The 14,327-nt window shown below is 41.0% G+C and overlaps 1 protein-coding gene across 1 annotated transcript in view; it reads left to right on the top strand.

Annotated features, from left to right (window-relative positions):
- IMPG2 (interphotoreceptor matrix proteoglycan 2) overlaps window positions 1-11,903 on the top strand; it is a 123,662-nt gene extending 111,759 nt beyond the window's left edge. Inside the window, exons 19-21 of the mRNA XM_069759660.1 lie at window positions 7,833-8,037; window positions 10,903-10,982; window positions 11,867-11,903. Of these exons, the coding sequence (XP_069615761.1) occupies window positions 7,833-8,037; window positions 10,903-10,982; window positions 11,867-11,903 (322 nt within the window). The remainder of the gene's footprint in view (window positions 1-7,832; window positions 8,038-10,902; window positions 10,983-11,866) is intronic.
- Window positions 11,904-14,327: the final 2,424 nt, after the last annotated feature.

Below are 14,327 nucleotides of genomic sequence, written 5' to 3' on the forward strand. Positions count from 1 at the left end.
CTCAAAACTCACCACGCGCAAAACTCGCCACATGCAAAAAATAGGCTCACGCAAAACTCGCCACAACTGCAAAACTCACCTCATGGAAAACTCTCCACACGCAAAACTTGCACATGCGGAAAAATTGCCACATGCACAAAATTTGCAACACATGCAAAAGTTGCCTCACACAAAACTTGCACAAACTCAAAAGGCACCAGACATAAAACTCACCACGTGCAAAACTCGCCATGCGCAAAACTTGCTGCACACAACTTGCTACACTAACCTGTCACATGCAACTCGACACACAAAAAGTTGCTACACGCATGTTGCCACACAAAACTCATCTCACAAAAGTCGCTACATGCATGTCTCCACACACAACTCAACACACACAACTTGACAAACGAAACTCGCCCTAAAACACACACAAGTCTGGTATTAGCCTTCAAAAATAAAATTCTGATTAATAAGCAGACAAACTACAAGAGCAACAAATGTACCATATAGGAAATACGGCAGCTGTCAGTCACATAACCTGTCTATTATGTGTATGTGTGAGCTAATATATACTGCCAGGGGGAGGGCTTCCTGTTGGCTGGGGATTTATCAGGCTGCCAATTTATCTTACAAATACTGAGGTAAAAATACTGAGCAAATAACGTGTTAACGAGGTCTAATACAGGAGATCACACAGGTATATACTATATACAGGGGAGATGACACACAGGTATATACTATATAAAGGAGGAGATGACATACAGGTACATACTATATACAGGAGGAGATGACATACAGGTATATACTATATACAGGAGGAGATGACACACAGGTATATACTATATACAGGAGCAGATTACCTACAGGTATATACTATATACAGGAGGAGATGACATACAGGTATATGCTATATATAGAAGATGACATACAGGTATATACTATATACAGAAGGAGATGACACACAGATATATACTATATACAGGGGAGATGACACACAGGTATATACTATATACAGGAGGAGATGACATACAGGTATATACTATATATAGAAGGAGATGACATACAGGTATATACTATATATAGGAGGAGATGACATACAGGTATATACTATATATAGGAGGAGATGACATACAGGTATATACTATATATAGGAGGAGATGACATACAGGTATATACTATATACAGGGGAGATGACACACAGCAGGTATATACTATATACAGGGGAGATGACATACAGGTATATACTATATACAGGAGATGACATACAGGTGTATACTATATATAAGTGAGATGACAAACATGTATATACTGAGGTGAAAATGAGAGGTGTGAGGTGAAAATGAAAAGGTGTGAGTGCAAAATGAGAGGAGTGAGGGAAAATAGTGTAGTGATCGGAAAATGACAGATGTGAGGTCGAAATGACAAGTGTTAGGCGGGAATGAGAGGAGTGAAGGAGAAAATGAGAGGTGTGAGGGAGAAAATGAGAGATGTGAGGGGGGAAATTAAAGATGTGATTGGGAAAATGAGAGGCGTGATGGGAAAATAAGAGAAGTGACGTGCTATAACTAACCACAGATATTTACTATGCCCAGGCAATGCCGGGCTCTTCAGCTAGTCTAATATATAAAGCTGAATGTGTGTGTGTGTATGTGTGTATGTCCGGGATTGGCATCTGCACCGTCGCAGCTACAGCCACAAAATTTTGCACAGTCACACGTCTGGACCCCGAGAGCGTCATAGGTTATGTTGGGAGGCGAAATTTTAACCCCGCGCATTCCAATTCACCAAAAAATTTTCCCCTATCTACATAATGGGGAAAAAGTGGAAGGAAAAGTGTTGGAGGCAAATTGACAGCTGCCAGATGTGAACAAGGGGGACTTAAAGAGTGAGAGCGATGGCGCCAAAGAGTATATACCGTACAGTTGCTAAGGTGGGGCCCCGACATGGGATACTCACCACACACGGGGATATGAACACACACAAAATGCGTCACACACTACCATGTGCTTGAACACATATACCACCCTCAGCACACATTTCAACACACATACACCAACCTCGCCACATAAAAGTTGAAACACAAAAGTCACCACTCAAAACTCACCATGCGCAAAACTCGCCACATGCAAAACTCGCCACACGTGCAAAACTCACCTCATGGAAAACTCGCCACACGCAAAACTTGCACACGCGGAAAAATTGCCACATGCACAAAAGTTGCAACACATGCAAAAGTTACCTCACACAAACCTAAACTTGCACATACTCAAAACGCACCACACATAAAACTCGCCACGCGCAAAACTCACCATGCACAAAACTTGCTGCACACAACTTGCTACACTAACCTGTCACATGCAACTCGACACCCAAAAAGTTGCTGCACGCATGTCGCCACACAAAACTCATCTCACAAAAGTCGCTACATGCATGTCGCCACATGCAACTCAACACACACAACTTGACACATGAAACTCGCCCTAAAACACACACAAGTCTGGTATTATCCTTCAAAAATAAAAATCTAATTAATAAGCAGACAAACTACAAGAGCAACAAATGTACCATATAGGAAATACGGCAGCTGTCAGTCACATGACATGTCTATTATGTGTATGTGGGAGCTAATATATACTGCCAGGGGGGAGGGCTTCATGTTGGCTGGGGATTTATCAGGCTGCCAATTTAACTTACAAATACTGAGGTAAAAATACTGACCAAATAACGTGTGAACGCGGTCTAATACAGGAGGAGATGACATACAGATATATACTATATACAGGAGGAGATGGCACACAGGTATATACTATATACAGGAGGAGATGACACACAGGTATATACTATATACAGGAGGAGATGACACACAGGTATATACTATTTACAGGAAGAGATGACATACAGGTATATACTATATACAGGAGGAGATGACACACTGGTATATACTATATACAGGGGAGATGACATACAGGTACATACTATATACAAGAGGAGATGACACACAGGTATATACTATATACAGGAGGAGATGACACACATGTATATACTATATGCAGGGGAGATGACATACAGATACATACTATATACAGGGGAGATGACACACAGGTATATACTATATACAGGGGCGATGACACACAGGTATATACTATATACAGGGGAGATGACACACAGGTATATACTATATACAGGAGAAGATGACACACAGGTATATACTATATACAGGAGGAGATGACACACAGGTATATACTATATACAGGGGAGATGACACACACATATATACTATATACAGGGGAGATGACACACAGGTATATACTATATACAGGAGGAGATGACATACAGGTATATACTATATACAGGAGGAGATGACACACACACATATATACTATATACAGGGGAGATGACACACAGGTATACACTATATACAGGAGGAGATGACACACAGGTATATACTATATACAGGAGAAGATGACATACAGATACATACTGTATACAAGAGGAGATGACACACATATATATACTATATACAGGAGGAGATGACAGACAGGTATATACTATATACAGGAGGAGATGACACACGTATATACTATATACAGGAGGAGATGACACACAGATATATACTATATATAGGAGCAGATGACACACAGGTATATACTATATACAGGAGGAGATGACACACAGGTATCTTCTATATACAGAAGCAGATGACACACAGGTATATACTATATACAGCAGGAGATGACACATGTATATACTATATACAGAAGGAGATGACATACAGGTATATACTATATAAAAGAGGAGATGACACATAGGTATATAGAGGAGGAGATGACATACAGCAGGTATATACTATATACAGGGGAGATGACATACAGGTATATACTATATACAGGTGATGACATACAGGTATATACTATATATAGGAGGAGATGACATACAGGTACATAGTATATACAGAAGAGATGACATACAGGTATATACTATATACAGGAGGAGATGACACATAGGTATATACAATATACAGGAGGAGATGACATACAACAGGTATATACTATTTACAGGGGAGATGACATACAGGTATATACTATATATAAGGGAGATGACAAACATGTATATACTGAGAGGAAAATGTGAGGTGTGAGGTGAAAATGAGGGGTGTGAGGTGAAAATGAAAAGGTGTGAGTGCAAAATGAGAGGAGTGAGGGAAAATAGTGGAGTGATCGGAAAATGACAGATGTGAGGTCGAAATGACAAGTGTTAGGGGGGAATGAGAGGAGTGAGGGGGAAAATAAGAGGAGTGAGGGGGAAAATGAGAGGTGTAAGTGAGAAAATGAGAGATGTGAGGGGGAAAATGAGAGGTGTGATGGGAAAATAAGAGAAGTGAGGTGCTATAACTAACCACAGATATTTACTATGCCCAGGCAACGCTGGGCTCTTCAGCTAGTACTTTATAAAATGCACAAAATACTGTTGTCCAAAAATCTTAATAGAGAGTTGTTAGTTACACCTCATTCTTTTTAGGATCAATAGATCAGAAGTGTCATCAAGCACGTTATGTGGATTTCCCCCTTGCAGTTTTTGGGTGTTATCTTTTCATTATCATAGTATTATGAATAATTAACATATCAAAGTAAACTTAATGTTTTACATCTGCATGTATGACAGTCTGATTAGTTGCTATGAAAATTTCTAGGTGCCTATGGAATAATGGGATAAATGCATGTTCTACAGTAACTTCTCTTCTGAACATGCTTATAACAATGCATGTATGATTGTAGTTAGCATGTGTATATATTGTGTACTTAATGAGTGTGCTCTATGTACAATATATATTCAGTGTGCATTTACACCATATATATATATATAAATATGTATATATATATATATATATATATATATATACAGTATAAATGCACAGCACTGTCTATAAACAGAGTATTTTATATTTCATAAATATAGTGTGTGTGTAAATCATTTATACGGTAAGTATATACAGTATGTAGTTAATGTATATATGTAGAAGAGTTTGTTCATATGTAAGTGTATTGAACTGAATTCAGGCGATCATCTTTGTATATTTCTATTGTAACAGCCACTTAAGAAACTGTCAGTGCCCCATGCTATCCTCAAAATAGTTTTCTAGGAGTTCAAGAAATTTGGGAAAAAGTAGGAAATGATATACATAAATGAAATAATTATGGCAATGCTAGATGGGCAGGGAATTCAACTGGTAAATAACCATTTTTTAATTATATTATAGCATTCCCTATTCTTGGCCACAATTCTTAAAACCACAGAAAGAAATGTGTATATTCATGGAAGGAGCACAGCATGAAGTTAGTTTGGGGGAAGATGAGAAACAGTCTCCTAAAAAATTATTTTACTGAAACAGTAGTAGATGCCTAGTAAAAATTTTAACATATGTGGCTGGAAAATCAACAGTCAGTGATATTAAACATGTTTGGAATAAGCATAGATATACAGTATACAAAACATACATAACATAAAAATTAAAATGAAAGGGTAGATTATATGGACCATGTGTTCTTTTTCTACCGTCAGTCTTCTATGTTTCTTCTGTTACTCATATAAGTATAACATATTCACAGACTAGACCCATGAGGCAGCCACTGACTATGAAAAAAAAAAATTATGGCAAATAACAGTTATATTTCATAAAATACTGTGGGTGAGAGTTATTAACCATAAAGGGGATGTCCAACACTTAAATACATTTTTTAAGTTTGAAAATGATTTAATATAATAAATGGAGGCTTACTCATCCTGCACCACTTCTGTGTATTCAGCACATGCGGCTCTCATGTCACTCACCTATCCTGGCTCAAGCACTGAGTTTTGCTTCCTAACCCTATGGCTGCCTCTCTTTGAGGTTTGTTTCCAGATTAGTTGCAGACCTCCGAAGCCATTTACTAAGGATCCCTAGGGATACAGAAGGGTAAGTATGTCATCTGCTTTTAGTTTAAAATTACTCATGCCTAGGAAAAACATGTATTCAAGTGTTGGACAACCCCATTAAAGGGTAGTCGGTAATGGCTGACCAAACCAGCAAAAAGACTGTGAGATGAGGAACATTGACTAAATTTTCCATGTTAAACTAGATACAAGATGTAATAACAATCAAAGTATTTAGCACTTAATCAGTTACCTTTTGTTAAAGTGAACCTGTCAGTAGGATTTTGCTAAATATACTACAGGCATTGTCAGGTTGGAGCCATTATACTGATTAAAATGAAACCTGGGGTGATGAAATCTGTCTTGTGGTTCTTGTGTAATTGGTGTTTGTAATTGGTAATTTTTCAGTAAATGATATGTTTGGGGTCGAGTTCCCGCCTCTGCACAGGGGGAATCTCGGGCCATCTCCGCTGCGGTCTCCCATTCTTCTCCTGCCGCAGTGGAGCCTGCTCAGCGGAGACGTCAGTCCCAGCGTCTCGCTCAGTCTGACTCTGTACAAAGAGCTACTGCTGCTTTTCCTGCTTCTGCCATTCAAGTCAGTGCTGGGCAGCGGCGAGCAGACGCTTCTGGGACTAAGTCCTGCTTTTCTCGTTCTGAGCATGCCCAGAGTAAGATCTCTCAGGGTCACATGATCAGATACTGCAGCTAAATCCATTGGTCCTTCAGGAAGGCCCTGTAGGTGCTCACGCTCTGTGGCAGCCTCTCATTGGTCCTTCTAGGAAGGTCCTGTACGTTCTGCAACTATTTAAGGCTTGCATGGCCGCACGGCCATGCGCTAGTATCGTTCTATGTTATGTGCTTTGCGCCAGTATGGTCATGTGAGTTTGTGTTCAGGGACCCGGCTGAAATAAGCCCTTAGAATGCTGGCACCTGTGGCGAGGAGTTTTTGTGTGCATGCATGACCACTGACTGCTCTCAGTTGGGTAGTTAGCCTGTGCAACTGTGAAGTCAAACAGGGCGCAGTGCTTTGAGTTCACGGCTACCCTGTGAAGTAACAGAGTTAGCTCATACCGCCATATAGTTCCGCCGTTTACTAGCAGCAGGTTCTCCTGCACGGTGGACTCCGGGCTGCGAGCGCATCTATTATAATAAAACCTCTATATTTACTCGGTGCATTCCTCTAGCCCTAACATGATATGCCCATACTTTGGGGCAGGACTGTAGGCAGTGTCTTATCTTTCTGCTCTAAGCCAGAGAAATCAAGGAAAGATCTGCACACAGGCTACCCCGAAGCACAAACAGTCTGTCTCTATGACGAGCAACATGTTTGTGCTTTGGGTTGTCTTGTGGGCAGATCTTTCCTTGGTTTCTCTAGCTTAGAGCAGGAAGATAAGATAGTATTTACACAGTCTCGCCCAAGAGCACGGGCATATAATTAACTGAAAACTGATAACACTGATTACACAAGAACCACAAGATGGATTTCTTCACCCATGGTATCATTTTAATCATTATAACAGTACCAACCTGACAGTATCTGTAGTTTACTTGGCAAAATCCTGCTGACAGGTTCGCTTTAAGCCCAAGTGAACAGTATCAAATGCCAACTCATACAGGTAGAAAAAGTACATTTCCCCAGTGAAAAGTATACAATAGCATTCACGAAAGTTAGCTCAGTAGGTGCCAAATACTTTTATTGCTAATATATCTGCAACAAAGATGCAAAATTAAAAATAAAAACTAAAACATTTTATTCCTCTCTGCAGCCACTAGTACATTGTGTGTCCAGTTCAACATGTAAAATTTGGGATCACAGGGATTCTTTTTCATTGTTTTGAACTGGACAATATTGGTTTTGAAGTTTGTCCTATAAGTTCCATTTTCATTAGCTCATCTCACTATCTTGTTAAACATTTTGATCAATGTTGTCTATTCCACAGGAGACCAAGTGACAGTCTGTCCTCTATTGAAAATCCTGTCAAATACAACCCAATGTATGAAAGTGACATCACGGGCTACAGTCACTATTATAAGAGATATCCACAGCTCCCATCTTCCAGCACATCTACAAGTCCTGAAACATCAGCAGACTTCAGTAGTGAAGAGATCCGGCACATTTATGAAAACAGTGAGCTCACTAAAGAGGTACATAGATCTCCATAGAGGTACATAGATCTTCATAGAGGTGCACAGATCTCTGTAGAGGTACATAGATCTTCATAAAGGTACATAGATCTCCATAGAGGTACATAGATCTCCATAGAATTACATAGATCTCCATAGAGGTACATAGATAACCATAGAGGTATATAGATCTCCATAGAGGTACATAGATCACCATAAAGGTACACATATCTCCATAGAGGTAAATAGCTCTCTATAGAGTTACATAGATCTCTATAGAGTTACATAGATCTCCATAGAGCCACGTAGTATATTGCCCAACCATGTAGTATATTGCCCAGCCACATAGTATATTGGCCAGCCACGTAGTATATTGCCCAGTCACGTAGTATATTGCCCAGTCACGTAGTATATTGCCCAGCCACGTAGTATATTGCCCAGTCACGTACTATATTGCCCAGCTACGTAGTATATTTCCCAGTGATGTAGTATATTGCCCAGACACATAGTATATTGCCCAGCCATGTAGTATATTGCCCAGTCACAAAGTATATTGCCCAGTCACATAGTATATTGCCCAGCCATGTAGTATATTGCCCAGTCACGTAGTATATTGCCCAGCCACGTAATATATTGCACAGCCACGTAGTATATTGCACAGCCACGTAGTATATTGCCCAGTCACGTACTATATTGCCCAGCTACGTAGTATATTGCTCAGTGATGTGGTATATTGCCCAGCTACATAGTATATTGCCCAGTCACGTAGTATATTGCCCAGTCACGTAGTATATTGCCCAGTCACGTAGTATATTGCCCAGTGACGTAGTATATTGCCCAGCCACATAGTATATTGCCCAGCCACATAGTATATTGCCCAGTCACGTAGTATATTGCCCAGTCACGTAGTATATTGCCCAGCCATGTAGTATATTGCCCAGTCACGTAGTATATTGCCCAGCCATGTAGTATATTGCACAGCCACGTAGTATATTGCACAGCCACGTAGTATATTGCCCAGTCACGCACTATATTGCCCAGCTACGTAGTATATTGCTCAGTGACATAGTATATTGCCCAGCCACATAGTATATTGCCCAGTCACGTAGTATATTGCCCAGTCACGTACTATATTGCCCAGTGACGTAGTATATTGCCCAGTGACATAGTATAATGCCCAGCGACGTAGTATATTGCCCAGCCACATAGTATATTGCCCAGCCACGTAGTATATTGCCCAGTCACGTAGTATATTGCCCAGTCACGTAGTATATTGCCCAGTCACGTAGTATATTGCCCAGCCATGTAGTATATTGCCCAGTCACGTAGTATATTGCCCAGCCACATAGTATATTGCCCAGCCACGTAGTATATTGCCCAGTCACGTAGTATATTGCACAGTCACGTAGTATATTGCCCAGCCATGTAGTATATTGCCCAGTCACGTAGTATATTGCCCAGCCATGTAGTATATTGCACAGCCACGTAGTATATTGCACAGCCACGTAATATATTGCCCAGTCACGCACTATATTGCCCAGCTACGTAGTATATTGCTCAGTGATGTAGTATATTGCCCAGCCACATAGTATATTGCCCAGCCATGTAGTATATTGCCCAGTAACATAGTATATTGCCCAGTCACGTACTATATTGCCCAGCCACGTAGTATATTGCCCAGTGACGTAGTATATTGCCCAGCCACATAGTATATTGCCCAGCCACGTAGTATATTGCACAGCCACATAGTATATTGCACAGCCACGTAGTATATTGCCCAGTCACGCACTATATTGCCCAGCTACGTAGTATATTGCTCAGTGACGTAGTATACATCACCGAGCCACGTAGTATATAGCACAGACACGTAGTATACTGCCCAGTCACATAGTATATTGGCCAGTCACGTAGTATATTGCCCAGCCACGTATGTAACAGGTTAAAAAGACTTAAAATAAAAAAATTAACATATACTCACCTTCCAAGGGCCTCTTTTAGTCCTGGCGCCTGTGTGTGGTGCACGTGGCAGCTTCTGGTCCCAGGGTTGGTATGAGCGCAGGACCTGTGATGACGTCTTGGTCACATGACCGTGACGTCATGGCAGGTCCTTCTCGCATAGCATCATTGGCACCGGAACCTGCCGCTTGCACTGACGAGGAGAGGGCGCGACGTTGGAGGGTGAGAATAACATTCTTTTTTATTATTATTATTTGTAACATTAGATCTTTTTACTATTGATGCTGCATACGCAGCATCGATAGTAAAAAGTTGGTCAACGAGGGTTAATAGCTGCGTTAATGGAGTGCGTTACACCGTGGTCCATTAACGCTGGCATTAACCCTGTGTGAGGCTGATGAGAGGGGAGTATGGAGCGGGCACTGACTGCGGGGAGGAAGGAGCGGCCATTTTGCCGTCGGACTGTGCCCATCGCTGATTGGTCGTGGCAATGGTCGTGGGCGTTTTGCCACGACCAATCAGCGACTTGGATTTCCATGACAGACAGAGGCCATGACCTATGAATACTTGTGACAGACAGACAGAAGGACAGACGGAAGTGACCCTTAGACAATTATATAGTAGATTTTTATGATTAGTGAAGTTTACCAACCTGCAGATGACTGTTTACATTCGTAGTAAACAAAAAATATAGTTATTATAAATAATTAATATAGTATCCCTATAGCGCTGACCACATACAGTATGGGCCTCCTCAGTTTCCATAACTTACACTGATTTTAATGACGGTAGGTGGACATGTAGTCAACTCCCGGTGTGGCTTATCCAAACCCGAGAGGCAGCTGGACTCTGCTATACCTTAGCCTTCATTAGCTGCATCCTACTATTACCACTTAAGACTCATTTTCTGTTTTATAATGTGTTTTTTAGGAAATTCAAGATCGAATACGAATAATAGAACTTTATGCAAAAGACCGACAGTTTGCTGAATTTGTGAGGCAGCATCAAATGTAAGTTACATGTCTTCTTGCTACATATTATCTCTATAGTTAATGCTCAAATACTCAAAAATGATCTTTATTAAAGAGGTTTCTCACAAAACTTTCCCACAACTACCCTTTGTGATAAAATAAGTAAAAAATGCATCCGCCTTCATTTTATCCTCTGTCATTCCAGCCCCTCATGTTCACTACACCCTAAGGTTCTGTTCACATGCTGCGTTTTTTTATGCAAAGTTGTGTTTTATAGTATCAGCAAAAGCTATGAGATATCAGAAATCTTCTGCATACACATTGTTCTTTTTCTGGACTGAATTGGATAACTGCTGCATTTTTGCAAACTGCAGTATATCACTTCTTTCAGCGTTTTTCACCCAAAGAAAGCAATGAGTAAGTGTAATAAAGCAGCAAAATCACAGCAAAAAAAAAATGGAGTATCAGGTTTTGCTGCAGAAACCTAAGGAAGTTGCATCATTTTTTTTGGGGGGGAAAGGCGCACTAAACTTTATCAGCATGCACAAGAGACAATACAAAAGCTGCAAAAATGCAGCAAAATTCAGCAAAACCTGCTCTTTGTAAGCAGTTTTTTACCACTAAGAGAGCCAAAAAGACAGCAAAAATGTAACGAGTGAACATAGCCTCATAGTCCTCCTGTATCTGCAGCATTAAAATCCCATATATACCCAATTTGACCATTGTAGGAAATCACAGGCTTCAGATATAGAAGACACAAAATCTACATTGTACATCCAGTACGTTGGAAGAAATCTAATATTACATACATATAGCAGACTCCTGGGTAGTAAAATAGGGTTAGAGTAAAAGATTTTCCTATAAAAAACTGTCTATATTACAAATATGTCTTATTGTTAATATCATTTTTGCGTTTTTGACAGGTCTGTGGATGTCAGAAGTTCAAGTTCAACAAGCTAATTCTTTATCCTATATTTTACCTTGTGAAGAAGTAAAAAAGGTAGAAATTATGTATTGTTGAGTACAGTTATTGGTATGAGCTCTCTGTGACAAATGTAGACTTACATCGTATGACGGTCAGTGCGCAAAATAACATCAAAATCAGAATTTGTCAAAACCTAAGCTTTCCGGATACACTGCAGATATCCTAGGATCAGTCTTATACCAAATTTGCTCTAGATCCCGAATGATAGACCATAAAGTCTACGCATGACTTTTATGTGGGAAATATTGAAGGGTTTGTCATATCATTAAGTATTTCACTTCACTTCTACTGTAGATCACACAAAATATAGTATATCAGGTTTTAAATTAATATTTTAAAAATGTGTCTAGATATTGTCGTCGCATATTTTTTATGGCACCCCTTAGTATTGTTTCAGCTTTCTGTTCCTATCCACTTAATGTGTTCTCTCCTAGTGCACTTATTGTTTTTAATTGGCTGGTACGATAGCAAGAATTACTCTGCACCCCCCAGGCATGAGGGAATTGGTGTGGTGGGACTGATCTCCTGGCATGTGGGACTACCTGTGTTGTGAATTCTGTGGTCAAGCTCCCTCCTGTGGTCATGAGTGGTACTTCGGCTGGTTCTGTCTATGAGCTTCCTCTGGTGGATGTGAGTGGGGCTGCGGCTTCTGAGTTTCCTTCCTCAGGTGACGAGGTTAAGTCGTTAGGTGCTGCTCTATTTAACTCCACCTAGTTCTTTGTTCCTGGCCTCCAGTCAATGTTCCAGTATTGGTCTTGCTTTCTCCTGGATCGTTCTTGTGGCCTGTCTGCCATGCATAAGCTAAGTTTTGCTTGTGTTACTTTTGTTTGCTATATTTTCTGTCCAGCTTGCTATATTGGTTTTTCTTGCTTGCTGGAAGCTCTGAGACGCAGAGGGAGCACCTCCGTACCGTTAGTCGGTGCGGAGGGTCTTTTTGCCCCCTCTGCGTGGTTGTTTGTAGGTTTTTGTGCTGACCGCAAAGCTATCTTTCCTATCCTCGGTCTGTTCAGTAAGTCGGGCCTCACTTTGCTAAAATCTATTTAATCTCTGTGTTTGTATTTTCATCTTAACTCACAGTCATTATATGTGGGGGGCTGCTTTTCCTTTGGGGAATTTCTCTGAGGCAAGGTAGGCTTATTTTTCTATCTTCAGGGCTAGCTAGTTTCTCAGGCTGTGCCGAGTTGCATAGGGAGCGTTAGGCGCAATCCACGGCCACCTCTAGTGTGGTATTATAGGATTAGGGATTGCGGTCAGCAGAGTTCCCACGTCTCAGAGCTCGTCCTATGTTAGTAACTATCAGGTCACTTTGTGTGCTCTTAACCACTAGGTCCATTGTGGTTCTGAATCACCTGTTCATAACAGTACTGGAGGCCCAAAGTACTAATGCTTCTCAATAGAGGGAAAAGAGAAGTTCTGAGACCATTTTTTTTGCTCTGTACTGTGTTTTGTCTTTCTTTTCCCCTAGACATTTGGGTGGTTCAGGACACAGGTGTAGTGATGGACATTAAAGATCTGTCTTCTTGTGTGGATCAGGCAGAGAAAAATTTGCTGGCTCTCTCAGGGTCAGGATGAGGTAGAGATATATTGTCAGAAGTTTAGGAAGTGGTCTGTGCTCACTCAATGGAATGAATGTGCGCTGGCAGCAATATTCAGAAAATGTCTCTCTGAAGCCCTTAAGGATGTCATGGTGGGATTTCTTATGCCTGCTGGTCTGAATGAGTCTATGTCTTTGTCCATTCAGATCGGTCGACGCTTGCATGAGCGTAAAACTGTGCACCAGTTGGCGGTATTATCTGAGCATGGACCTGAGCCTATGCAGTGCGATAGGACTTTGACCAGAGCTGAACGGCAAGAACACAGACATCAGAATGGGCTGTGTTTTTACTGTGGTGATTCCACTCATGCTATCTCCGATTGTCCTAAGCGCACTAAGCGGTTCGCTAGGTCTGCCACCATTGGTACGGTACAGTCGAAATTTCTTTTGTCCGTTACTTTGATCTGCTCTTTGTCATCCTTTTCTGTCATGGCATTTGTGGATTCAGGCGCTGCCCTGAATTTGATGGACTTGGAGTTTGCTAGGCGCTGTGGGTTTTTCTTGGAGCCCTTGCAGCATCCTATTCCATTGAGAGGAATTGATGCTACGCCTTTGGCCAAGAATAAGCCTCAGTATTGGACCCAACTGACCATGTGCATGGCTCCTGCGCATCAGGAGGATATTCGCTTTTTGGTGTTGCAGAATCTGCATGATGTGGTCGTGTTGGGGTTGCCATGGCTACAAGTCCATAACCCAGTATTAGATTGGAAATCTATGTCTGTGTCCAGCTGGGGTTGTCAGGGGGTACATGGTAATGTTCCATTTCTGTCTATTTCATCATCCACCCCTTCTGAGGTCCCAGAGT

Source organism: Ranitomeya imitator, chromosome 3 (assembly GCF_032444005.1).
Source record: "Ranitomeya imitator isolate aRanImi1 chromosome 3, aRanImi1.pri, whole genome shotgun sequence".
Taxonomy (NCBI): Eukaryota; Metazoa; Chordata; class Amphibia; order Anura; family Dendrobatidae; genus Ranitomeya; species Ranitomeya imitator.